Raw genomic sequence first — 25407 nt, 5'->3', positions numbered from 1 at the left:
ACTTCCTGTTCTCGCTCAGCTCGATGGCGGTCAGCCGCGGCGCTCTGGCCTCCGCCTCCTTGGCCTTCAGGTAAAGGTACTTCGGCGGCTTCAGGCTCTTCCAGGACTCCCTCCAGCACAGCCGGAACACGTCCACCTCCACCGTGCGTTTCGCCCTGCGGGGCTTAAACGGCGTGGACCTCCTGGGAGGCGGCCGCACCGGAGGGGGGGGCTCGGCTTTGGGAGGCGGAGGAACGATCTTAAATCGGATTTTGGGCTTTTTGTCTTCGTCCTTTCGGCTCGTGACCCTCCTGAACTCGGACTCCTCGTCTGCCATCTTGTCTCCGTTGGCGACGATGGACCAGTGATAGTTCCACTTGGAGAAGAGACTAAAAACACACAAATAACAACTTTAAACGGTTTAAACACATAAAAGACATCTGAACGCTTCTCAGAGGAGGGCAGGACAGTCCTGTGCAAAAGTCTTCATTCAGACTCGACTCGACTCCATGCCGTCGTTTCAAACTCGTCTTCAGACTTTCCAAAGTTTTCACCCAGTCTTTGTACCCTGGACCCTGGTTGGTCTGGTTTTGTATAAATGTGCTACATGCTACATGAAAAACTCAAATATCAGCCAGTTTGAGCAGATTTAAGGCCTACTGTTGTGGATATTTGTTGTGGATCGGCTGCAGGAGTACAACAGGTCCTGAAAAGTCTTAAATCTCACATTTTCAGGGAGCTTTTCTGCCTCCATTCCGCTTCCTGTTTGCACTCGTCGGCGACGCTCTGCGCTCGTTTCTCCCACTGGTCTCTCAGAGCGCCGTTACCAAACGTCCTCTGTCCGTCCTTTTTGGACAACATGGTGTTTCCTGAAGGACACAGAAACAAACTGGTGATGTCTCTCTACCCTGTGGACACATTTCAGACCGTATTATTGGTGATAATCTGCCCAAAGTCACAGGTTGGTCACTCTAAAAGCACCGAGTTTCCCTCCTGGCTTCTGCTGAATTTTTCACCATTTTCTGCTAATTTCACTCATGTCTTCGGATGTTCTGGTACCAAAAGTCACAGATTTTCTTTGGCTTCTCTAAAGTTCTCAGAAAGATGGAAGAAAAACAAAAGAATCCTCTGCAAATATTAATAAAAGGTACTTTATTGCTTTAACTGGTAACCCTAATGATAAATACCTAAACAGATGATCAGACTGTGGATCAGTTAATGGTTTTATAAAAAGACTGTCTGGACTTCCTCTCCTCTCAGTGAATGAAGCTGAAGGACCTAAAATAAGGAGATGACCTCAGAAGATGCTTTTAGAGATGCTCTCATTGCGAAACAAACATCTTTAACCTCAATTCCTCCTAATGGCTAAAAGCTCAGCTTACAGGGAAATTTATTAAAGCATTCATGAATTTAACAGTAAAGCAAATTAAAATCTCAGCTGTCAATAAGACTCTTAATCATGACGAGTCTTTTATTTCAAGATGGAGGACATCAAGCTAACATCTGTATGAAAGCAGCCTCAGATTTTCCCAGAATGCATTGTGAGTTTACAGCTCGCCACATTAAAGGTAAACAGAGAACAGATCTGCTGAAGTTTCGCTTCTTGTGAACAAATTTCTTTTCGGCGTTGTTGCGAGACGTCACATGACCCGCCCAGCTGACACCATTAGCCTTTAGCTTAGCATAAAACTGGCATTTTTACCTTTAATTTGTAAATAACGTGCTGGTTTTTAAATATCCAAACCAAACTTTCAAAGATTAAGCACCTAAATACAGAAACTGAAGTTTAAATAAGCCGACTCACCCGACATCGTCCTGCTCTGCTCCTCACTGAACGCCGTCGGCTTCTCCAGCTTCTCCGTCTGTCCCGTTTCTTCGGCTGCGACTTGGAGCCGCTCTGAATATCAGCCGGCTTCCCTCCTCTGCTATTTTTACTCCACAGCACGTCCAGAGCTGCTGCTCTAATTTAGGTGTCGGGTGGAAGCAGCGGCTTGTGTGAAAACATTTTGACTGAAATGAATCTTTATTCAACAGGTGCTCGAACGGCGCAAACATCGCCGGGTCACTTCCTGGGAACTGGCCAATCGCTGCAAAGATCAGATTTATTAAGATTTAAAGAATATTGTTTCACAGAACAACAGGAAGAGACTTCTGTGGTTATTTACTGCTTCCATGAAGGACGGGCGATCATGTAACTGCCCGGGTTTCTCTTTTTGTCTGTTAGCAAAATATCTCATGAACCACTGGGCAGAAATTATTAATTTAATCTGGAGTGAACCTGATTCAAGATGGCCGCCACAACTAATGAACATTAGAAAACACAGAAGTAGCAGCGACTCAGACAGTTTTACAGAAGCTGAGCTAAAGTTTGGAGTGGTAGTAGCCGAAGGTCGCCCCCGACACGCTGGGAAAGGTTCGGCTTCAGCTGCGAGGATTTAGCTGCTTTCCTTCAGCTGAGTCTGAAAACTGTTCCCACTTTCAGGTGACAAATGAGGAACAGCTGTGAGCAGAACCAGAACCAGAACCCAGGCCTGAACAGGAAGCCGCGGACGAACCGGGCCTTCAAAATAAAACAGGAAGTCAAAACGCCAGAAAAACCAGCAGAACTGAACCTAAACACAAAACTGAGAAGCTAAAACCTGAGCGAAGAGGCTGAAACTGAGTGGCTAATGCTAAAAAAAGCTAAACACAGCTAAAGGCTAAAAGGAGCAACACACTAGCTAAAAAAAAGTAGGCAATTATAGCAAAAATAAAGCTAAAAGTTGCAAAAATCTATCTAAGGTCACAGCTGAACGAGCCGAAAGTTTTGACACATAAACAGCTAAAATAACGTCTGCAGAGGAAGTTTGATTGGAAACAAACCTAAATAAATAAAATTTATAAAATGAAGAAAGCAATAAAAGTAAAAGTGAAAGTTGCTCGGTTCTGTTTACGGCTTTTATTTGATTTATTTTTAGTTTTGTCTTCCTGGTTCTTCCTGTTTCTTCCTGTTTCTTCCTGTTTCTTCCTGGTTCTTCCTAATCTCTGACAGGAAGGAGCAGATCTTCCTCTGTTCTCTGTTGGTTTCTAACATCACTGAACCGTCGCTGCAGAGTTTAACGCGCCTCGGCTCGGTTTTCTGTGAAGTCACTCAGCGGGAGGAAGAGGAAGAGACCTTCGTCATCTGAAACACGAAGCCTGGATCAGTTTTCTGCAGGAGGTCAGCTGGAGCTGCAGACTGAAACTCACGGCTATTTTTACCACCGCAGACCTTTTTATACCATTTATTTACAAGTCTGAGCTTCTATAAACAACATGTTACTATCAGCTGTTTGTTTGGCTACAAGCAGCCGAAGAGCCCAGAGTCAGAAATCATCAACAGTTTTCTGTTTCTGTTGGTTCTGATGGCAAAAACAAAAAAACACACAAGTTGGTCTAAATGTGTTGCTAAGAGTCACTTTAATTTAACCAAAAATCAGCAGAAAAACAACTTTAATCACCAAAAACTGAAGCTGCTAAAGATTTCTGCTGCAGCTTTGAGTGAAGGAAGTCCTGAAGAAGCTGAAGTTTAATAAAATGACCAAACCAGGAGCTAAAATGACCAAAACTGGAACTAAAATGACCAAAACTGGAACTAAAATGACCAAAACTGGAGCTAAAATGACCAAACCAGGAGCTAAAATGACCAAAACAGGAGCTAAAAGGACAGAAACTGGAGCTAAAATGACCAAAACTGGAGCTAAAATGACCATAACAGGAGCTAAAAGCTAACATTTAAAGGCTGAGGCTGGTTTGGTTCTGCTCAGGTGACCCGTGAGCTCATCAGTCTGGTCAGATTTAAAGCATTTCTCCAGACTGAGGTCAGCCATCTGCAGCAGGTAAGATATTTATGGTTCCTAATGTTTCCACAGAACCCTGCGTCAGACGGTCGGAACCACAGCTTTAAGTCCGGAGAACCGCTCTCCTGAGTGAGTAACAGGGTTCTGCAGAACCTGAAGACCTGCTGAGGAGCAGAGGAACCTTCTTTGTGTCTCTTCATGCCTCTGACCTCTGACCTCTGACGGCTGGTGAGGAACCAGGGGTGCAGGAAGACCCCTTTAATAAACCAGACTCAGTTCTGAGGATCTTCCTCCTCTTTTAATGGTGGAAACTTCCAGGTGCGTTTAGCGCCACCTACAGGGCTGGAGTGTCTGCTCTCATCAGGTCGGTGAACTTTAAAACACCATCAGTCCACAAGGCTGGTCAGAGAACATCCCATAATAAAACATGTTTTAGATGTTCTACAGTCTGAGAAATCTGTTATTTCTTCTTTTCTTTCCGGTTGTTTGTATGAATGTTTCCCAGTTTCACCATCAGCTGCTGATGACAACGAGCAGAAAACCTCAAACCTGAACACCTTTTCCAGTTTCCTCCTCCGCCGTCTGTCCTCCGCTCAGCTTTTCTTCTTCTTCTCTCTCCTCCTCCTCCCACTGGAACGAGCAGGTTCTGGGCTTTCACTTCAGATAAAACAAAAGTTGAACTTGATCCTAATGAGGAAACAGATTAACGCCGATCTGAGCGAGTCGCTGACGGAACCGGATCCTCCTGGGAGGTCGGCGTGTCTGTCAGCGCTGAAGCAGCTGAGCAGAGACCCGAGAACCCGAACTGATCCTCCTGATGAAGTCAGACTTAATTATTATTTTAATATCACTAAAGATAACTGAACTAGAACAAACACCTACTCTAAATACTTCAGATTAATCGAGTTAAATGAGGGAAATCTAGATTTAAACTCTTCTAAATCTATAAAACTTCAAACGATCAGTTCAGAGACGGGAGGACATGTCCTCCAGAGGCTGCAGAGGGACGGACTTCATTCAAGAGTGGAAAAAAAAAACTGATTTCAGAAGAAAATATGGCCGAATGTTTGGAATTTCATCCCCCCAAACATGTGGAAGAAGCCCTCTGACCTCCGAGGTTTGGTTCAAGCCGAGCTGAGAACACCATCCCCACAGTGAAGCACGGTGGTGGCAGCATCATGGTGTGGGGGATGTGTTTTCATCAGCAGGGACTGGGAAACTGGTCAGAGTTAAAGGAAAAATGGAAAAACAGATAAATTCTTTAGTCTCGTAATTTCAGATTTGAGTTTCAGATCCTGACTTTAGGAGAAATCTTTTATTGACAAGAATTTATTTATTTATTCTTCTTCAGTCTTTTGACTTTATCAATAAGAATAAAACTGAAAGATAAAATTTAAGTTTTATTGTGATATTTATTAGGAAATTATAATAAAATTTGTTATGAGTTCACAAGTAAAAAACATGACTTAAAATTAAAGCTGAAACATTTTTACATCATTTTGTGTAAGATTTGTATTTATTTATTAAAAGAAAAACGTCTATCAACAGATTTCTGTTTTTTTAAGAAGGATGTGGACTTTCAGGTATATTTCTGTTCATTATTTTTCTTTTACCAATGAGTTGTTTGCTTTGATCATTTCTGGATTTTATTTTTCTATTTTCTCTCCACTGAAAGAAACCTGAAACATAAAAACTTCAGTTTTATTTTATTTTTATCCACCTAGAAACTTCGCAAACTTCTCAGATGAGGTTTTGATGTAAAAAAAACTTTTTTGTTTGTTGGTGTGAAACTATCCAACAATCAAACTATTTTCCTTTTTACACCCTGAGCTCCATCCTCTCGTTAAAATCAGGATTAAGCATCCTAACATAATCTCACCTAAGCCGTTTCCTCACAGATATATTTATTTTATTATATTATTATCTAATACTTTCCTAAAAAAAGGAAACAGTTTCTCTAAAATAAAAAATGCCAGATTAGAACAAAAAAACATTCAGTCTGGAAAACTATTGCTCAAGACCACCTTAAAACAGGATGATAAAATTATGATTTAAATAAATAAAAAACACGTTTTGACTCCTTAAAAGGAAAACTAAGTAGATGAGATAAAAAGAGCAACATCTGAATACTTTTCTTAGTTTTTTAGACTTGTAGTTATGAACAAAAATAGTTTTATTAGTTGTAGTTTTGTCGCTGCTGTTATGCTAGGATTTGGCCAGCAGGGGGAGACAGAGAGCTGCTGCAACGTCATCATTCAGGGCTAAGATCAAAGATCGTCTATTAGATGCTGTTTTCACAACATATAATATATGGTGGATATATTATTTTCAAATAACTTGTTTTCCTGTCACCCGGATGGCGGCGGCGGTTATATTTAAAAACATTACAACAGCATACTATTAATGCGTTTAACCAGCTAAATAGAGCGTGTTAATTATATTAATTTAAAGGTAACAGAAAAAAAATAGGCTTGGTTCGGAGGTTTGCAGGGTCACAAACGCTGTTCCGCCTGACAAGTTTGAAGTCATTCTAATAAACTCCATACTTTACCTTGATAGTTATATAAGGATGATTCTGATGTCTAACGGTTTTGTAAAAATAGTAAAAAACGGTTCTTAAACGCTCATTATTTTACCTTAAGTAAAAACGGCACAAACGATCTTCGCGGCTTCGTCATCCCCCCGCCCCGGGCGCATTGATGTCGTCATCAGCGCGCGCCTCCGCAGAAGCTCCGAGTCTGAGCAGCAGGAGCAGCAGAGATGAGTCCGTCTCCGGAGCGGAGCCGCTGCGGAGGCGCGCGGGCCCCGGCGAGGGGCGGCTGGTGGCGGCTCGCGGTGCTCCTGGTGTCCGTGTCCTCCCTGCCCGCGGTCACGGCGCTGGTGGAGGGTCTGTACTGCGGCACGGAGGTCTGCTACGACGTGCTCGGCGTCACCAGGGAGGCCTCCAAGGCGGAGATCGCCCGGGCTTACCGGCAGCTGGCCCGCCGGTACCACCCGGACCGGTACAGACCCGAGGAGCCCGGGGACGAGGAGTCCGCAGACAAGTTCCTGCTCATCGCCACGGCCTACGAAACCCTGAAGGTCGGTACCAGCCTCCTGACGAGACCAGTATCCTCATTCTAGCCTCCTACAGACACCGTTTCTGGTAATAAGTGATCCCAGGTAGTGTTCAGTTTGTACTCAGGCGGTAAAAATGTTAAATTTAGTAAGGTTTGTTCATGAGATCATCACAACAACAAATACTCTACACTTTTACTAAAAAAAAAACACACAGAACCAGTGAGTGAAACGCCCCCAGATCATCAGCCCTCCACCACCGTGCTTCACAGTTGCAATGAGGTGTTTTAAGTTTTGTTTTGTCCAAATATGCAGTTGTGCATCATGGGTAAACATCCACGTGTTGGTCTCATTTGTTTAAGTGAAACTCTGCGGTGCTGCCGAAGCGTCAGGAATGGATTTGGTGCTGAAATAAGAGCAGAAATGAAGCGTTTTTGTCTCCGTGTGCAGGATGAGGACACGCGGCGGGACTACGACTACATGCTGGACCACCCCGAGGAGTACTACCAGCACTACTACGCCTACTACCGCAGGCGGCTCGCCCCCAAAGTGGACGTCAGGATCGTCATCCTCGTCACCATCTGTGCCATCTCCATCGTCCAGGTACGACCACTCCGGCTCATCCCTTGAGTTATGGAGTAAGATGCTGGTTATAAGGGCTGAAACAGAATTTAAAAAGCAGCCAAAGTCTTACGTCCACTCTGTCTCCTTTCAGTACTACAGCTGGTTCAACAGCTACAATAAGGCCATCAACTACTTGGTCACGGTCCCCAAGTACCGGATCCAGGCCACGGAGATCGCCAAGCAGCAGGGCCTCCTCAACCGCATGAAGGAGAAGGGCAAGAACCGGCGCTCCAAGGAGGAGATCCGGGAGCAGGAGGAGGAGGTGATCCGCGACATCATCAAGAACAAAATTGACATCAAAGGCGGCTACAAGAAGCCGAAGGTGTGGGACATCCTGCTGTGTCAGATGGTCCTCTTCCCCTACTACCTGACCCTGTACGTGGCCTGGTACATGTCCTGGGTCTACCGCTTCACCGTCTGCAGGGAGGAGTACGGCGACGAGGAGAAGCTCTACATCATCAGGTCTGTTTGTGGCCGACGCTCACCTGACAGGTGATGAATGCCATGCTTACCTCCGCCCTGTTGGTTCTCAGGCGGAACATGAAGATGTCGCAGTCTCAGTTTGATGATCTGGACGAGGACACCAAGCAGACCTTCCTGGAGAAACGGATCTGGATCAAAGAGAACTATGAGGTACGGCTGGTTCCGGATCGGGTCACAGTAACTTCCTGTTTTCCTTCAGTGACTCTGAACTCCCTCCACTGCGTCTTCCAGGTTTACAGAAAGGAGCGGGAAGAGGAGATGAAGCTGAAGATGGCGACCGACTCGAAGATGAAGCAGTACCGCCGCTGGATGAAGAACAAGGGGCCGGGCCGGCTGACGTTCGCAGACGACTGACGGTCCTCGCCGTCCGCCCAAAGCAAACACATCTGCCTCAGCGCCGACCCAAACGGACGGCGCCCGCACCGCGCTGCGTGGACGAACGCTACGTCCGCCTGTTGGACTTCAGAAAAGAGATATTTTCCTAAGAATCAGGCCTCAGACAGGAAACGCCGAGGCTCCACATATTTGAGTTACCTTTTTATTTGGATGCATTTTTATTTTCCCCAAACAAAAATCAAGAAAAGTCTATTTTTCAGCTTCAGTTAGGGTTCATGATAAATATGTTACGTTTAGTTTTCTCCTGCTGGTCCAAACAGACGGATAAATTATGAGTTTTTCTGTGAAACTGACCTGGGAGCAGCTCTAAGTGTCCTTGGATAAAGCAGCAACGAACAAAGAGTCCATCAGTCGATGATGATAGATGATTGTATTTATCTCAAATCAATAAAAAGCAGATTGTTTTTAAACATCTCAGAGTATCACACTGATCAGCTGACTGTCCTTTCTTGTAGTACCACTCTGTGACCTCAGGGGGCGACGGTGAGTCACTGGAGTTTAATAATATACATATCAAAACATGCATATATAGAATTTAACTGTTAAATTAGAGTTTGATCTTCTTCAAAGTTAATATTATGACCTAAAATAAGAGAATAGGCTCAGATGAATTAATTAGGTTGGAGTTTAGTTCCAACTTGAGTGTTTTTGCAGATAAACGCTGGACTTCAGGTCCGATCTGAGTTTCTGTCAGAGAAAAAGGCAGATAAATTAAAAGCCCTCCATATTTAACGTTTGCACCACTCGGGAGTTATTGCATAAGTGAAAAAAGACAAAGTCATATGTGGAAGTTCTCAGCAGATGGTTATCAGGACTCGCTCGTCGTCGATGCTCAGGTTCCACATTTGGTCCTTTCGGTGGGAGGACAGGATTCAAATTATGCTGGAACTAGAAGCTCAGACCTTCAACGAGACCCGGCATCAGGACTGACCGGTGATGATGTCATCACTGCGTGTTGAGAGCGCAAACCTCCGCCTAGGCCAAAGGTCAATTTAATCCTTTGTTCTTTGTGACAACCTCCAAACAAACAAACAGCACTGAGAACATCTACCTCCTCGGTGGAGGTCATCTGTGGTCGGGTTCTGGAGGTACCGGGTCCATCCTTCCTCCCAGTGACTCTCCAGCTCCTCCTGGGGGTCCTGAGGTGTTCCCTCAGGCCTCCTCCCAGAGCGATCAGATGTCTGCTCCTCCTCAGCTGACTCCTGCTGAGGAGGAGGAGCAGCGGCTCTACTCCGAGCTCCTCCTGGATGATGGAGCTCTGAGCCCGGCCCAACCTACAGAGGAACCTCAGGACCTCAGAGGGTTGGAAGGCAGAACTTGGAGACACAGCAGATCCTTGAACTCTGCTCGAGGCAGAGACTCGTCACCGACCCACGTGGAGAACCAGGACCTCTGACTCTGAGGACATGCTGAAGGTCACGACCTGAACAGAACCATCATCTGAAAACAGGCAGATGACGATGAAGATAAGCAAGGTCGTTCTTCACTGACGCATCACAGAAGAGGAACAGGAAGCAGGACTCAGATCTTTGTCTCTGAAACCAACTTCTGGTTTCTGATCCCTGAAATACTCCGGGTCTCATCGGGATGAACGATCTGTTTTTAACATTTTCATCATCTTCTAAAAACAGCCTGATCTGGTCCTAACGGGTCAGAACCACGGGTCCAGGTTGTTTTTCTCATAATAAAAGGAAACTTTGAGACTATGGCGCCCTCTAGTGCAGAAAGATTCACTGACATGCAGCAGATACCGTCATTAAAGAGTCATTTAATGCAAAATATATAGACTGTATATAATTTCTTTAAGGAATTTATCTATTTTCTTATAAACTGAATTAAACTGGAGATGAAAGGCTCTGAATTAGACGAGAAGTCGTCTTTTTTCTGAGGTTTAATTGGAAAAATTGGATTATTTTAGGTTAAATTGGACTCTGAAGTAATTCTCTTGTTGATGAGATTACACATTTAACTTGATGGAAACTTAAATGGATTCTTTTTGAAACCAAGTCAAGTTTTAGTTTTAGTTCTGTTAAAGTTTTTACCTTTAACATGAATTTCTGCCTTCAGAATCATAAGAATAAAGATAAATAAACCTTTAACTCAACATCTTTACATTTTAGACAAAAACTAAACCAAACTGTAGAAACAGTGTAAGAAAAACTAGGTTCTAAACCACCAACCTCCCAACTCCGTGCTTCACTGTTGGGCTGATATGTTCCAAACAAATCTTTTTCTAACTGTACCGATATGACCTTTGACCTTTAACCTTTAACCTGCGAACTGAAGAGTCTGAGATGGAGCTCATTTCTCTGAGCACTGCACGGTCTGACCTTCAGGGTGAGTTTGCTGCTGTCCTAAATGTCTCCTCTCGTGAATAATCTTCCTCTCCGGATGACCTTTGACCCTTCCCAGACGGTCATTGCTGATGTCTTTCCGCCCTGGTATTTAATCCTGCAAAACAAATTTGAATTTTCTGCAGGTTCCCAACCAAAGAACCTGTCCAAAGGTGACGTAAGCTGCCACAGGAAGTGGTTTAAACGAGATCCTGAGTTAAAAAATAACCTAAAAGCAGGTTTCTCGTTATTAAATAAAGTTAGAGTGGTGTGAGATGTGATTTACCTGAAGTGAAACTAGAGAAAAGAAGACAAAGCACGGCGTTAAGGTTCTCCATTAACAATAAAAATTATTAACATACATATTTTAACATACAAAAACAAATAACACAAGGCAGAAGGATGATGGAAGGCCCGTCTGTTCCTGCTGAGATGAGAGCGATCAAACGTTTACACAACCTCAGAGACCCGCAGATCTCCGTCTGTTTTTATACATATATAACAACATCTGTAAGAAGAATCTGTCCAACTACGTCACAGGAAGTACACACACACTGAAGGTTTTACACACACACACACACACTTTGCGTCGATCCGACAGAAAGCTCCAAAAAATAAACAATGTTACACAAAGTTTGTTTTTCTATTTCATGTCCGACTGTTTGAAGCAGACTGATGATGCAAACCATTAAGCTAAGCTAAGCTAAGCTAAGCTAAGCTAGCATCGTGCTGAATATTTGTTGGCTGTGATAAAAACAAGTTAAAATCTTTATTTTTTTACAGGGATGTCCCGATCCAGTCCGATCAACATGAAGACATTTGCCTCTGATTGTTATCAAGGATCTGCTGTTCTGAGTTCAACAGGAAGTAGTTAGCATAAGGCTAATTAGCGCTGTAAGACAGATGTGATTTTGTGTTTTCAAACCACTGCTTTTCCCCACGGATACGTCAAACACAGCATCTATTTATAACATTAATAAAACAAATTATATATCACTAAAACTACTGAATCCAAACTGAAACATTAGCATGTAGTTAGCACATTGCTAATTAGCACACTAAGACAAACATGATTTAATTAACATTTCTAAACCACAGTTTTTACCCTCAACTAATAATTTCAACACAATTTTCTCTCATCAATAAAATAAATAAATGTCACTAATATCACCAACAGGAGACAATCCAAACAACTCGTTAGCATGTCGTTAGCATATGGCTAATTAGCATAATAAGACAAATCATTAAACTACTGCTTCCCATCACTGATAATTTAAAATTTATAATCTTTAACAAATAATAAACCAAATTACAGATCACTAATCTTAATGAATTAACTGCAGATAATCTAAACGTGATCATTAGCATGTTAGCATGAAGTTAGCATACGGCTAATTAGCCTTATTATAACTTTTTAAACCATTGCTTCCCCCCACTGATAACTTAAACACAATATATATTTTTAAACATTAATAAAACTAATTATATGTCTCTAATATTACAGAACAGGAACATTAAGACGTTAGCATGTTTGAGTAAAAATTAAAATATGACGTAATAAATGTAGCTACAGAACAAAATACTGAGTTCAGTTTTATTAAACAAACAATTAGTTTGGTTTTACTGAATTATTAAATACTTACACTTCCAGTTTTAGAGGTTTAATTACTGCAAAGCTACACAAAATGTAATACTGATTCTAAAATAAATATATATATTTAAACAAGAGTTTGGTTTCTGCAGCATTTGGTAGATTTGTTAAGAACTTTTTGTGAAAACATCCTTATTTATTACATTTTATAATTGATTATTTTAATAAAAAAAGTAATAATAAGCTACGTAAAAAGAATTAAAATGGTAAAAAAGCAATTTAATAATAAAAACAACTTTGTTTTCCTACATCAGAACAGTCGTTACAATCACGTTATCGTTCTCATAGTTTGCATTTTGTGACAAAACGGGCGAAACCTTCATCCTAAAGATTTTAAATCTGGATCGGGACATCCCTGCTTTCTGCACAAGTGTTAAAATAAACTGTTTATCCTTCAGCACATGGAAAACCTTCAGTCTGCAATAAATCCAAATAAAAATCTAAACTACTTTAGTTAAACAAAGACGGTTAAACCTTTGCTGGCTGGTTTTTTTTTTGGACGTCCCGGAGAAACTTTGATCCGATTCAGGTGGAATTACGAGCAGAGATACGTTTGTTTCAGCCGCGGTTTTATCTACACAGAAACACGAAGGTGAGCCGAGACGAGACCTCGAACCTCGAACCTCGGAGTCCAACTGGTGCCTTCGAGAACGAAAACTGCAACGAGTTCTTCCAGCGACTTCAGTCCAGAAAAGAAAAACTAAAAAGCAGTCCAGGTGTCGATTTAAGGAGCGTTAAATCTCCCGTTCATCCACGAACCAGTTTCTTTTTCCCATCGCTCTTAAAAAAACAAACAAAAAAAAGGACGAGACGGTAAACTTTAAAGGCTTCAGTGAAATTACATGAAAAAAGCTCAGGCAGGGAGCCGTTCGGCCGTGACGAGAAGCAGAATCTGAACCCTGGAAATAACAGAAGCTCGTTACGTGATTTCAAAATAAATAAAAAGAAAATCCGTCTTCTGTTGATCTGCGAGGTCCAGGATTTCCTCCAGGAGACGTGGAACCAACTAATTAAACTCAAACTCCTTTAATATTAATTATAGATTAAAATAAATTAGATCTAAGTCACAAGTCTGGACTGAAAAACTAATTATTCATTTTATTTAAACCATTATTTTTAAAAAGCTCACCAGGATTTCCCCTTTTTCTGTATATTAACACTGATTAATTGCAGCATATATATTTTTTGTTTTAAATTTCCAGCTGTTTGTTTAATTTGGCAGAAACTGGCTTCCGTACGTCGGAGCTTTTATTTTAACAGCTCCTTCCTGTCCAGGAGTCCTTCTTCTTCTTCTGGTTTTTACTGATTTAAGTGATGGTTTTAAAACTGCAGCTCTGCTCATCAACAGACTCCAGGCTACATTTCTCCACTGGGATGAAAAAAAAAACTTCCAGCAGCGTTTCCTCGGTGAGTTCGCTTGGAATTCCTGGGAGGAAAAAGCTCCTGTTGTTCAGTTTTATCCTATTTATCTGGATTAATTTGATCAGAAAGTCAGATTGTGAAACCTCTCTACTCTCAAACACAACTTCCAGGCGACAAATCGCCTCAGACGAGTCGGGACGAAATAAAGAAAAAGTAAAAATGAGGATTTCTTTCAGTCTGATTTACAGGTGGAAAGACGACCGTCAGCCGAGTCTTTACGAAGTCTTCACCAGGTCGTACACGTAGATGAGGAAGTCGTCATCGAACTTGATGAAGTAGACGGACGGTTTGGCCTCCACCTGATGGATGACCATGCCTGTTCGTTTGCCGCCGTCCTCTTTGGCGTACTCCACCTGCTTGCCCACCAGGCTGTCCACCACCTCGCCGGGCTCCCGCTCCGCCGGGACGCTGTCGTCTGCGGGTGTGAGGACACACGAGATCAGGACAGGGCGGAGCTACAACATGGCCGACAGGCGGAGGGGAACTCACTGGAGTCGGGCATGATTCGCAGGTCGCCCTCCTTGTAGTCGTCCAGCAGCTGGTACATGTAGAGGACCGGGTCCTTCTCGTAGGTGATGTAGAACCAGGTGGTCATGATGGGCGCCCGGGCCAGAACCATCCCCCGCCACTCCTCCTTAGGCCCCTCCTCCGTCTCGAACATGTGCTCCACCGCCTTCCCGATCATGGCCTCCGCCAGGCTGGCGTCCGTCAGGCGGGACTTGGCTGCGAAGAAGAACAGAGACTCGGTCCGAGAGAGGCTAAAAACAGGAAGTGATGTCACAGCGCCAGGGCGGAAAGACATCAGCAATGACAGCAGAAAACTAAAGAGATTAAACTAAATAAAACCAGTTTTCTGAATGAAAATAAATTTAAAATAATTTAATTTCATATTTTCTGTTCAACTACTTGATTTTATTTTCAAATAAAACAAATTATCTTTATTTTTATGTTTGAAAATAGCTGTTTTCTCTATATAATTTATTTTATCTCTTTATTTAATATTTTCCATTTAGTATATAGAGTTTATCACTTAGTTTAACTTATTATACATAAAAATATTCTTCTGAACTAAAATTTAGGAAAAGAAATTAAGAGAAAAGCAACAGGAACAACGCAATTAGACAAAAAAAGTATTATTATGATAAAGTAAATGGATAAAAAAATATAGATTACAGAAAAATAATTTAAAAACAAAGAGAAAACAGTGAAGTGATGCATTTACAAAAAAAATATATTTTCATCTAAATAAAAACCACAAATGAAGAAAAAATGTAAAATAAATAAAAATATATTGTTCTGTTTTTGTGTTTTTATTGTTCTGCTGATTTTGTTTTTTTACTTCCATATTTACTAGTTTCTTTAAAAAGTAATTTTATTTGTTTATTTGTTTAACAGATTTTAGTCATCCTTATATTTCCATAAAAATGAACTGAATCATTTTTACAAACTTGAGTCAGTCTGCAAACCAAAAATTAGACACTAACCTTAAGTTTTACGTGTCGTTTCAGTAAAATAACATCTTAAACAGAATTAATTCTGAGTTTGTTTCATTTCCTGAAGCTGACAGAAAATTCATCCGATTCAGATGATTTCAGAAACAGATTCACTGCTGAGTTCTGTCTCGGTTCTGTCTCGGTTCTGTTTCGGTTCTGTCTCGGTTCTGTCTTGGTTCTGTCTCGGGTCTGTCTCAGGTCTGTCTCTGTTCAGTCTCGGTCCAGTCTCGGTTCTGTCTCGGTTCTGTCTCGGGTCTGTCTCAGGTCTGTCTCTGTTCAGTCTCGGTCCAGTCTCGGTTCTGTTTCGGTTCTGTCTTGGTTCAATCTCGGTTCAGTCTCGGTTCTGTCTCGGTTCTGTCTTGGTTCTGTCTCGGGTCTGTCTCGGTTCAGTCTTGGTTCTGTCTTGGTCATGACTCTGTTCTGTCTCGGTTCTGTCTCGGTTCAGTCTCAGTTCAGTCTCGGTTCTGTGTCGGTTCAGTCTCAGGTCTGTCTCAGGTCTGTCTCAGTTCTGTCTTGGTTCTGTTTCAGTTCAGTCTCAGTTCTGTCTCGGTTCAGTCTCGGTTCTGTGTCGATCCAGTCTCGGTCCAGTCTCTGTTCTGTGTCGGCTCAGTCTCAGGTCTGTCTCAGTTCTGTCTTGGTTCTGTTTCGGTTCAGTCTCGGTTCAGTCTCGGTTCAGTCTCGGTTCAGTCTCCCGTCTGTCTCAGTTCTGTCTCGGTTCAGTCTCTGTTCTGTCTCTGTTCTGTCTCAGTTCTGTCTCAGGTCTGTCTCAGTTCTGTCTCGGTTCTGTCTCTGTTCTGTCTCTGTTCTGTCTCTGTTCTGTCTCTGTTCTGTCTCTGTTCTGTCTCGGTCTTGTCTCGGGTCTGTCTCGGTTCTGTCTCGGTCTTGTCTCGGGTCTCAGCCCAGCCTCACCCAGTCTGTCAGGCAGAACCTCCAGGCCCTGGACCCGCTCGTCTTTGTGCAGCTCCAGACCGTAAACGCAGTCGAATCCATCGTACTTTATCAGGTAGAGCGACGGGTTCACGGGAACCTGGAAACAAACGTTTAAAACATGAAACCGAACGTTTCCGGAGCCGTGCGCGTCGCGAGCCGCCGTGCACGCTGAAGCTCGGGGTCTGTTAGGGATGACGCTCGGCTCCTGTGATTGGTTACCTGATCGAGAACCGTTCCTTTCCACACCACGTGTCCGCCGCCGTCCTTCCAGATGTGCTGGATCCTGCAGCCGACGATGTTGCGCCGCGGCTGGGACAGAACCTTGGTGGTCGGGCCCAGACTGCTCTTGTGTTTTCTTCAGAGAGACACGAAACACAGACGTCTCAAAGCGGGCCGTCGCCTCCTCGGCGGCACAAAACCAAACGCATGAAGCTTCTACTCACTTGTGCGGGTTCTTCTTCTTCATCATGTTTGCAGAAACACCTGCATGTCCTGAGGACACGGACAAACGTGTTAGAGGACGACAAGGAGAGACGGCGGGTGAAAGGAAAACCTCAACGAGCAGCTAAACGAGTCCGACTCGCCCGTCTTCATTTCTGAATTCTGCAGCAGATTCAATCCTTAACGTCGGGGCGGGAAACAAAATAATCTGCACGGCCGACAGTGAAGCTGTACGCACAAAACTCTGCCGTTATTTTCAAACACAGGGCGCTCGAAACGCTGGACATTTCAGGCGCCGCCTCCAGGCCCGGTTCTGATGTTCAGATCGGATCAGACAGAACCCAAACATTAATCATCTCAGAGGAGAGGAAGGTGGCAGCTCAGTGAGAATCTGGAACAGAAATAAAACCTCAGAGAAAACGGATCAGAACTCAGACCTTCAGTTCCTGCTGGCGGTGACGTCGAGCCGCCATGTTTTATATTTCCTGCCGTTTGATTCTTGCAGAAGGTCATTAAACCTGCGAGTCGACTGAGCTCAACGAGGACTTAGAAGATTTAAAATGTCTGAACAGAATCGCTTCAAAACTGACCTCAGGTCAGCTGAAAACAGCTAACAACCTGCAGGGGTGAAGGAGTGAGGGGGTGAACCAGTGAGGGGGTGAAGCAGTGAAGCAGTGAAACAGTGATGCAGTGAAGGGGTGATAGGGTGAAGAAGGGACAGGGTGACAGGGTGAGGGGGTGACAGGGTGAAGCAGTGACAGGGTGAGGGGGTGAAACAGTGAAGCGGTGACAGGGTGAGGCCTGACCTGTATCAGCTGCGTCTCGGTGACCCGGTGGGCTCTTCATTCATCTGGAGGCGGGGGGCAGCCGAGCTGCCCGGCCACGCAGCTGCAGAACCAACAGACCTGAAAGGAGACGAGAGTCGTTACCTGAGAGTCTGACAGCTGCAGCAGCTGCTCTGAGGACCAGAAGAACCTCCAGAACCTCATGAACCTTCACTGGGTCAGTATCTGAGAAACTAAAGCAAAAGTTAAAGCTGGGATTGAAGAACTGAAGTCTCAGAGGTTCTGGATCAGCAGGTCCTCCTGCTCTGTGTTAACACAACGCCAGGGCGGAAAGACATCAGCAATGACCTCAGAGAAGCAGTCTGGGAAGGGTCAAAGGTCATCTGGAGCTGCTGATCTTCACCCTGAAGGTCAGACCGTGCAGTGAGCTCCATCAGACTCTACAGCCTCAGTTAGCAGGTCAAAGGTCAAAGGTTAAAGCCTCTTCTCTCTAAAAACAACATGGCTGCTCGACTTGAAGGAACCAGAAGACTTCTGGAGCAGAATCAGATGTTAACATCTGTATAAAATAGATTTTACAGTGAGGTGAACCGTCGACCTTCTTCTCTCTCAGAGGGGTTCTTTTATAAGCCGAAACGAACCTTGAGACTCAGCTGAAGGTGAGTTTTGTGTCACGCTTCCTGTTTGTGGACAGCAGGGGCCGACGGACCTCCTCAGGCTCTAAAAAACGTTTCAGACCCATTATGTTTTACGACACCTTGAACCGAGTCGGGCCTGAAAACAGAAAGGAGAAACTGAAGCCCAAACTTTAATTATTGATCCGAGGAGCAGGTGAGAAGGTGTTATATAACACCTCTGACCCTCTGACTGCTCACTCCGCTCAAGGCCTCCAAGACCGAAGACCCAACCACATCCCATAAATGCAACCAGAACCCTGATAGAACCCTGGTTCCGACGACCCGGACAGAAGAACCCTCAGAAGGCTTCCTACCAAACCTCAGACACATTCCTGCTGAGCTTCAGGGGAATCAGAACCACCAGAACCTCGACAGGCAGACTTTCTGCAGCTGGGACTAATTCTCCTCCTCATGAGTCACCCGCCGGTCCTGGAGGGCCCGGCCGCCCCGGACCTTAATGTCATTAAACATCAGAACCAGAAAACTGAAGGTTTCAGGAGCTCCTTGAGCCTAAAAGTCTCACAGATCCTAACCTGACGCTGGATCCCATATATAACCCAACAGAACCCAACAGAACCTTCTCCCCCCCACAGCAGCTGGCTCAGATCTGGTCCTCTGGTTCTGATTCAGCAGCTGGAAGGAATAAAAACTGAAGGGTCGGGTCAGAAGTTCTTTACTCCACTTGGGTCAGGTCGGGTTTATTCAGAAACATGTTTAAAGACTAAACTTTCACCAAAAAGCTGCACGAATAAAACGGTCCGGATTAAAGAAAACAAACAGAACACTCCAAAAAACAAATTATAATCTGATCGAAAATTAAATATTTTCTCGTTCTTCTCAAGCTGCTGCCGTCCTCCATCAGAGGACAGGAAGTCGGCTCCGTCCTCCGTCAGAGGACAGGAAGTCGGCTCCGTCCTCCGTCTGAGGACAGGAAGTCGGCTCCGTCCTCCGTCAGAGGACAGGAAGTCGGCTTTGTCCTCCGTCAGAGGACAGGAAGTCGGCTCGGTCTCGTGGTCACGTGATGAAAATGACGTCATTTTTGTTCTCGCGGTTCCTCGACTCGAGGATCTGAACGAACTGTTTCTCCCAGGGGTTTGACCCAGGTGTCGTGTGATTGGTCAGGAGTTGTTGTGGGCGTGGTTATCAGCTGTAATGGAGCCATTTTGTTTCTTCTGCTGTTAGAAAATCCAGCCGTCTTTCCAACTGTTCCAGGAAAACTTAGGAACCTCTGAGCTTTAAGACAGCAGAGACATGGGCGGAGCTTCGTGGAGGAAGTGCTCCTCGGCCGGGTGGCGCCGGGACACGCCCCCTTTGTTCGCTCATTATCATTCGCCGTCAAACAGCGTTCTGTCTCAGGCGGTTTAATAAACACGTCTGGTCACGGGAAGGGAAGAAAACATCTGAACGAGGACAGGAGAGCTGAGGAGCCGGTTTAATGCCGCAGGAGGGGGGAGGAGCTTCCTGGAGGGGGAGGGGCTTCCTGGAGGAGGGAGGAGCTTCCAGGAGGAGGGAGGAGCTTCCTGAAGGGAGAAGGAGCTTCCTGGGAGTTCTGATCCGAGTGTCTCGAGGACAAAAACAAACACCTGGCGACCACGTGACCGCGACCTGGCTTCCTGTCATCTGATGATCTTCAGTCTCCTGTTGACCAATCGTGTTACAAACCAAGAGGTTAACGAATGAAAGGGTTAAAACCAGAGGAGGCGATGGAGCATTCACACAGCGCCAAGAAAAACACCAAAACGCCACCTAACTTCCTGTGTAACTTCCTGTGAATGTTCTTATGCCTGTTAGCAAAATATCTTACAACCAGCCGGATGGATCTGAACAGAGTCTGTTGGAGATGACTCTCAGCTACCACCACCCCAGATTTCAGCTCAGCATCTGTAAAACTGAGTAACAGCCACTTAGTGTTGGTCGGAGTTAATTAGCAGTGGCAGCCATCTTGAATGGGTTTGTCTCCACAGGGTGATCAGATGTAGACGTACCTCCAGTGATTACTTTCCTAAGAGTTTCAATAAAATCCATCCAGTGGCTCGTGGGATACTTTGGAAACACAAACGTAAAATCACTATCGCCCGCCGATAAAACCCAACAAGCGACCCGGTCCAAAGAGTCCGGGTCAGTCCAATCCAGTTTTTACCAGTCCAATTCATTCATTCACCTCGATTCAAACATCCCTACGACCCAAGTGAAATCAGTTTATTTTCTCCACATCCTTTAATTTATACTTAAATTGATGTAAAACATTTAGAATTAAACTCAAATCAAACTGAGTCTAATTGAATCTGGTTCTCTCCGCTTTAATCCAATTCAGTAATAACCAGTGAAATCAGATTCAAGGTTTTAATCTGTAACTCCAATTACTTCTAGTTTAATTTATTGCTGTAATCTTCTGACTGAACAGTGAATTATTTACAGATTAATTTAAATTAATCTACTTCAGTGTAGTTCAGATTCATCAGATTATTTCCACTTTAATTCTGTTCTGGACCGGTCCAGTTTACTCCAACTCATCAGACAGATTCTAACTGAAGTCTAATAATTAGATTTTATATATTCAGTTTATTTTAATCCAATTGTTCCAGATCGATTCAAAGTAAAATAATCTGAATCTGAACTTTAATTCAATCCAGTTTTAAACTACTTATTTCCAATTTAATTCAAGTTAATTATACTCTAATCCTTTTTAATTTTCCAGTTCTAAATTATTTTAAATTTAAGAACAATATTTTACAAACAGTTTATTTTAATCCAATTATTCCAAATGAATACAGACGTTCAATGAAATTCTAATTAATTGCTTTTAATTAATATATAATTTAGCTACTGACCGATTAAAGCTTAAATCTAATTACTTAAATCCAATTTAAATGTAAATAATTGAATCTGAATTGTTTTTGTGTGACTTCTTTAAACTATGTTTTTATTTCAGTTTGATCTGATTTACCTGAAGACTGGTTTGTTTGTTTGTTTGTTTTTGTTGCCAAACAGGAAACTGTTTTAGGAAACCTGTTTCTGCTTCCTCGGAGTAAATCTTTACTCGGATAGTTTGCAGTTTTAAAAACATCTGCAGTGAGAAGCAGCAGCAGCTCCTGCGGGGCCAGCGGCAGCCATGTTTTTTCTGACAGACCAGGAGGAGGCCGAGGGGGGGCGGGAAGGAGCCCGGGGCCCGCGGGCGGTCGGGGCCCGGCCGACAGCAGCACCTGCGGGGAAAAGGCGGGGACGTCCCGGACGGGGAGACGGCCGCGGTCCGGGCTCGGTCCCCGGCTGCCTGCCGCCGCCTCTCCCGCCCCTCCCCCTCGGCGGGAGAACGCAGCGAACAAAACGAACGCTCCACTCCGCCGTGTGTTGTTTACCTGCGCGCGGGCGGGCGCGAGCTCGGTCCTGCCTTACCGTGAAGGTTGTTTTTAAAGAAGCGGGGTTCCGAGCGGGCCGGGCCGGGGGTTCTGGCCTCCTGGTGTCCGTCCACAGAGCCCGTTTCCACTTCACAGGAACCACAGGCACTCCACGGCCATCGCTCCCACGGATGCTAAGCTACAAGCAACGGAAGGCTAAACATCCGGTTCAGCCTTTCACAGTAAAAGCCCTGCGACGCACCAACTAAATATTTTATCACGCTGACAGTTCCGAGGGACAACTAAAACAATATTATTCAGTGAAATAAGAGCTTTTCTTTTAGCTTTTGTCCATAAATTCCTGTCTGTAATGTAGTCTTGAAAAGTATGTCATCTGTTTTTACACACTGGGTTAAAACAAGCTAATTTGTAACGCAGCTCTGGGTTAAGTTTTCAGCCCATAAATTGGATTTAAATTATTAACTTGTTGAATTACAGCTATTTAAATGTGAAGCTGCCTATTAGCCCCTGGCTACATTAGAAACATCTCTGGAAATATTTGTGTTTTCCATGTTTATTGAGGCAAATCAAGAAAAAAAACACTTACATGGATACGGCTGTAGTTTCAGGAAGGGTTGCCAGATAGGAAATGATGAACTATCATTCTGACACTTTATAATAAATTTATTTTGACCCAAACTTTCTCGGAGCTGTGTGTTGTAATGGGTGAACATGTGCTCAGAAAGGGAGGGGGACCTGACCCTAAAACTGTGTTATAAAAAGGGTAAATATTGCATATTTGGCAACACAGACGCTGGGCTTTCAACAGGCGGTCTGGAGCGTCTAAACAGTCATAAATAAGATGAATGTTTGGACTCACAGTCAGGTTGGGTTGATGCTTCATGTTATACCGGCTGAGGAACATAAACAGCTCTCTGCTGTCCGCCATTATTAATGTTTATTTACTCGTGCATGTGCAGAACAGCTACTGACCTTAGATGAACTTGGGTTGGTGCTAACTGCTGTTAGTGTCAGCAGGAAACAAACATAAACATAAAGTTCCTAATAAAACCAACCTGATTAAAGTTATTTTTACCATCTTACCTTCACTTCTTACACCCTGAAGCTGAGCTCCAGTCAGCTCTGACTGACTGCGAAGAACAAACACGTCCATCTCATCTCCGACCCAATCACCGGGTCGATTTGACCCAATATTTGGTCAAACAAACCCAACCTATGTTACCAAAATAACCCAGCAGTTTTTAGTGTGGAGTATTTTCCAGGTCTGGATAAGTCTGAGTGTTTAGAAAAACATTTGACTTTCCTGGCAGATTTTTTCCCCCCAGTATATTATTTTTAATTTAATAAATCCTGAGTTTCTGAAAATAAATCACTCAGCTCGGTACCGTTATTGAAAGATGGAAACTTCTTTCTGGGAGAAAGTTCTCCCAAACGCAGAATCTTAAATGTCAGCTGGATGTGAAATAAAAACACTAAAACATTTTGTAGAACTAGCTAAATTCAAATTCTGAATAATACAGTTAGTATTTCAGCTGAACGATACGTTTACATTAAACTTTACAAACTGATCAGTTATAACCTCATTAACTACAGGAAGTCATTAAACTTGTGCTGAATTTATTTTAAATTTATTAGAATCAATATTTATCTGAGATAGTCACAAACCTTCACAGTTAACTTGGTTCAACTTTCTGCTTTTATTTTGTATCGTTGCTCGCCTCACTTCCGGGTTTTCTGCCGCCACCTTGACGCTCCGCCCTCTCTCCCCCGCCCCTCCCACTCTCTGCCAAATAGTGCAACCGAGAGGAGCTGGACTGGCGCATTACGCTGTTTTCCCTTGCTGAATAGTGATCCGTCCTTCTGTTGAATGCGACAGTGGAGACAGACAGAGGGACAGGGGGACAGGGGGACAGAGGGACAGACGGGTCCCAATGTCAAATCACTTCAACAGATTATTTTTGTAAAAATCTTGAATTATGACATTTATGGTGTTCTTAAAGAAGAAACGGGTTCAGTTTTGGTTCTGGTCCAGGCTGCTGCAGTTCCTGACAGGAGTTCATCACTTTGTTGGATGACTGAACAGATTTGATATAAATGAGTTTTTCATGTAATAAACAAATATTTTCATTCAGAGAACATCCTAACAGTATTTTATGATCTATGGTGGTAATATTTTATACCAGAAGGCCTTAAGATCCGATCGAACCATTTCAGGGCTGAACAATAAATCAGTAATTTATCGTTATCACAAAATAAGTGTTTAATATCGCGTGTCAGAGACACGTTAAAAAGAAGATTTACTTCCTGCTTTAAAGAGAAAATTCTGAGCTCAGACTGAATGGAAGTCAATGAGAGTTTGGGTGCGTGACCTCTGACCTCTGGGGGGATTTTAGAGAAAACCATCAGTCCGACAGCAGAGAGACAAAAAATAACTAGTTTGGATTTATTAGATGTGGAAGAAGAGAAAAGACTGAGGAGAGTTTGTGTACAGATGTTTTAGAAAGTTAGGAGAACATTCTGACATCAAACAAAAACTGATTCTGTAAAATAAAACTTAATTCAGTCATCGAGAGTCCAACTTCCTGTTTGAACTCTGAGCTGTGGAGCTCCAACAGGACCGGGTTTAGAGCTCCAACAGGACCGGGTTTAGAGCTCCAACAGGACCGGGTTTAGAGCTCCAACAGGACCGGGTTTAGAGCTCCCTCATGAGTGGGTTTAGAGCTCCCTCTGAGTGGGTTTCTTCACATCCCTTTGAACTGCTGCATGATGGACAGCAGATGTTCGCTCCGTTTCTGGACGCTGAGCTGCTCCTCCTTCAGCCTCTCCTGGTCCTGCAGCACCTCCTCCTGTAAGAACAAAGGATCAGCTGCTGCACATCTGGAAGAACCAGAGTAAAACTGTGGAGCAGCAACTAATAATGAGTCAGGAGAACGTGTGACAGGAACAGAAGCTACTGGGCCGAGTACGGAGCCTTGTGGGACGCCATATCATCTGTGTTTTCTCCTCAGTGCTCACTTTTACTTCAGAACAGAAACATTCTCTGTACTTTTTGTTTTTAAACTGATCCACCTTCTGGAGAAACACTAATGGCTGCAGACAGTGAAAACAAACATGTTTGTTTGTTTGTTTATTTGTTTGTTCACTGACTCGGAGTCTGCAGAGCTCCCTCCTCTCTCGGTCGTTCTCCTCGGCTCTCGCTCGCAGCCACGCCTCGTTCTGAGAACGATGCCTTTCCAACATCTCCTGCAGCTCCTGACACAAAAACACACAAACACCAAATTATCCCTCAGAAAAACCTCAAACTAATCTAAAAATATTCCCCTCGAAACACAAACAGTTACTCTGAAATATATGACAGATTAGGGTTAGATCAGAATAGATTATATCAGGATAGATCAATTATTTATAAAAGAAAATACTTTTATATTAAAAACTAAATATTTAGGTTAAACCAAAAAGTAAATTACATTGGTTAAAATAGATTAGATCAGATTAACAAATAATTATCATTATCATAGTTATTATTATTATCAGTAGTAGTCTGAATTAGATTAGATTAAATTAGATTACATAAATAAAATTACATAGTTTAGATTAGGTTATGTAGATATAATTATATTAGTTGAATTATGTAGATTAGATAGGGTTAGGGTTAAGGTCAGGTTGCATTATATTATATTAACTATGTAGATTAGATCAGATTAGATTAGATTAGACTAGATTAGATTAGATTAGACTAGATTAGATTAGATTAGACTAGATTAGATTAGATTAGATTAGATTAGATTAGATCAGATCAGATCAGATCAGATTAGATTAGACCAGATTAGATTAAATTAGATCAGATCAGATTAGATTAGATTAGATCAGATTAGACTAGATTAAAGTAGATTAGATTAAATTAGATTAAATTAGATTAGATCAGATTAGATTAAATTAGATCAGATCAGATCAGATCAGAT

General features: G+C 43.2%; 3 protein-coding genes across 3 annotated transcripts in view; 1 reads left to right on the top strand and 2 right to left on the bottom strand.

The window, feature by feature from the left end:
* The first annotated feature begins 6502 nt into the window (after positions 1 to 6502).
* dnajc25 (DnaJ (Hsp40) homolog, subfamily C, member 25) lies at positions 6503 to 8788 on the top strand. The gene is made up of 5 exons (XM_017441006.3): positions 6503 to 6878; positions 7305 to 7457; positions 7570 to 7940; positions 8012 to 8111; positions 8193 to 8788. The coding sequence occupies exons 1-5, from the start codon at positions 6558 to 6560 to the stop codon at positions 8313 to 8315; spliced, it is 1068 nt and encodes a 355-aa protein (XP_017296495.1). The 5' UTR covers positions 6503 to 6557; the 3' UTR covers positions 8316 to 8788.
* A 2226-nt stretch (positions 8789 to 11014) lies between these two features.
* On the bottom strand, positions 11015 to 21638 carry LOC108250918 (spindlin-1). Its single transcript, XM_017441018.3, has 7 exons — positions 21483 to 21638; positions 17434 to 17532; positions 16630 to 16678; positions 16406 to 16541; positions 16166 to 16283; positions 14253 to 14486; positions 11015 to 14178 (listed from the first exon to the last, which is right to left on the bottom strand). Exons 2-7 carry the CDS (start codon positions 17471 to 17473, stop codon positions 13979 to 13981), a joined length of 777 nt encoding a protein of 258 aa, XP_017296507.1. The 5' UTR covers positions 17474 to 17532; positions 21483 to 21638; the 3' UTR covers positions 11015 to 13978.
* Positions 21639 to 24043: 2405 nt separating this feature from the next.
* Positions 24044 to 25407, bottom strand: part of zmp:0000001301 (rab9 effector protein with kelch motifs) — a 12190-nt gene continuing 10826 nt past the window's right edge. Inside the window, exons 16-17 of the mRNA XM_037979552.1 lie at positions 24593 to 24697; positions 24044 to 24291 (exon numbers count right to left, since the gene is read on the bottom strand). Coding sequence (XP_037835480.1) covers positions 24187 to 24291; positions 24593 to 24697 — 210 coding nt within the window. The 3' untranslated portion in view covers positions 24044 to 24186. The remainder of the gene's footprint in view (positions 24292 to 24592; positions 24698 to 25407) is intronic.

This window comes from Kryptolebias marmoratus, linkage group LG14 (genome assembly GCF_001649575.2).
Source record: "Kryptolebias marmoratus isolate JLee-2015 linkage group LG14, ASM164957v2, whole genome shotgun sequence".
Taxonomy (NCBI): Eukaryota; Metazoa; Chordata; class Actinopteri; order Cyprinodontiformes; family Rivulidae; genus Kryptolebias; species Kryptolebias marmoratus.
Note: the sequence above shows the minus strand (reverse complement) of the source record. Positions and strands in the feature narration are given on the sequence as shown.

Excerpts from the sequence above, each read along its gene's own strand:
- dnajc25 (XM_017441006.3), top strand. The coding sequence starts at position 6,558 with ATGAGTCCGTCTCCGGAGCGGAGCCGCTGCGGAGGCGCGCGGGCCCCG. Across the intron at positions 7,458-7,569 it reads GTGCCATCTCCATCGTCCAG|TACTACAGCTGGTTCAACAG; the intron begins GTACGACCACTC and ends GTCTCCTTTCAG. Across the intron at positions 7,941-8,011 it reads GAGAAGCTCTACATCATCAG|GCGGAACATGAAGATGTCGC; the intron begins GTCTGTTTGTGG and ends GTTGGTTCTCAG.
- LOC108250918 (XM_017441018.3), bottom strand. The coding sequence starts at position 17,473 with ATGAAGAGCCCACCGGGTCACCGAGACGCAGCTGATACAG. Across the intron at positions 16,679-17,433 it reads CCGAGACGCAGCTGATACAG|GACATGCAGGTGTTTCTGCA; the intron begins GTCAGGCCTCAC and ends CCGTGTCCTCAG. Across the intron at positions 16,284-16,405 it reads AAGGAACGGTTCTCGATCAG|GTTCCCGTGAACCCGTCGCT; the intron begins GTAACCAATCAC and ends GTTTGTTTCCAG.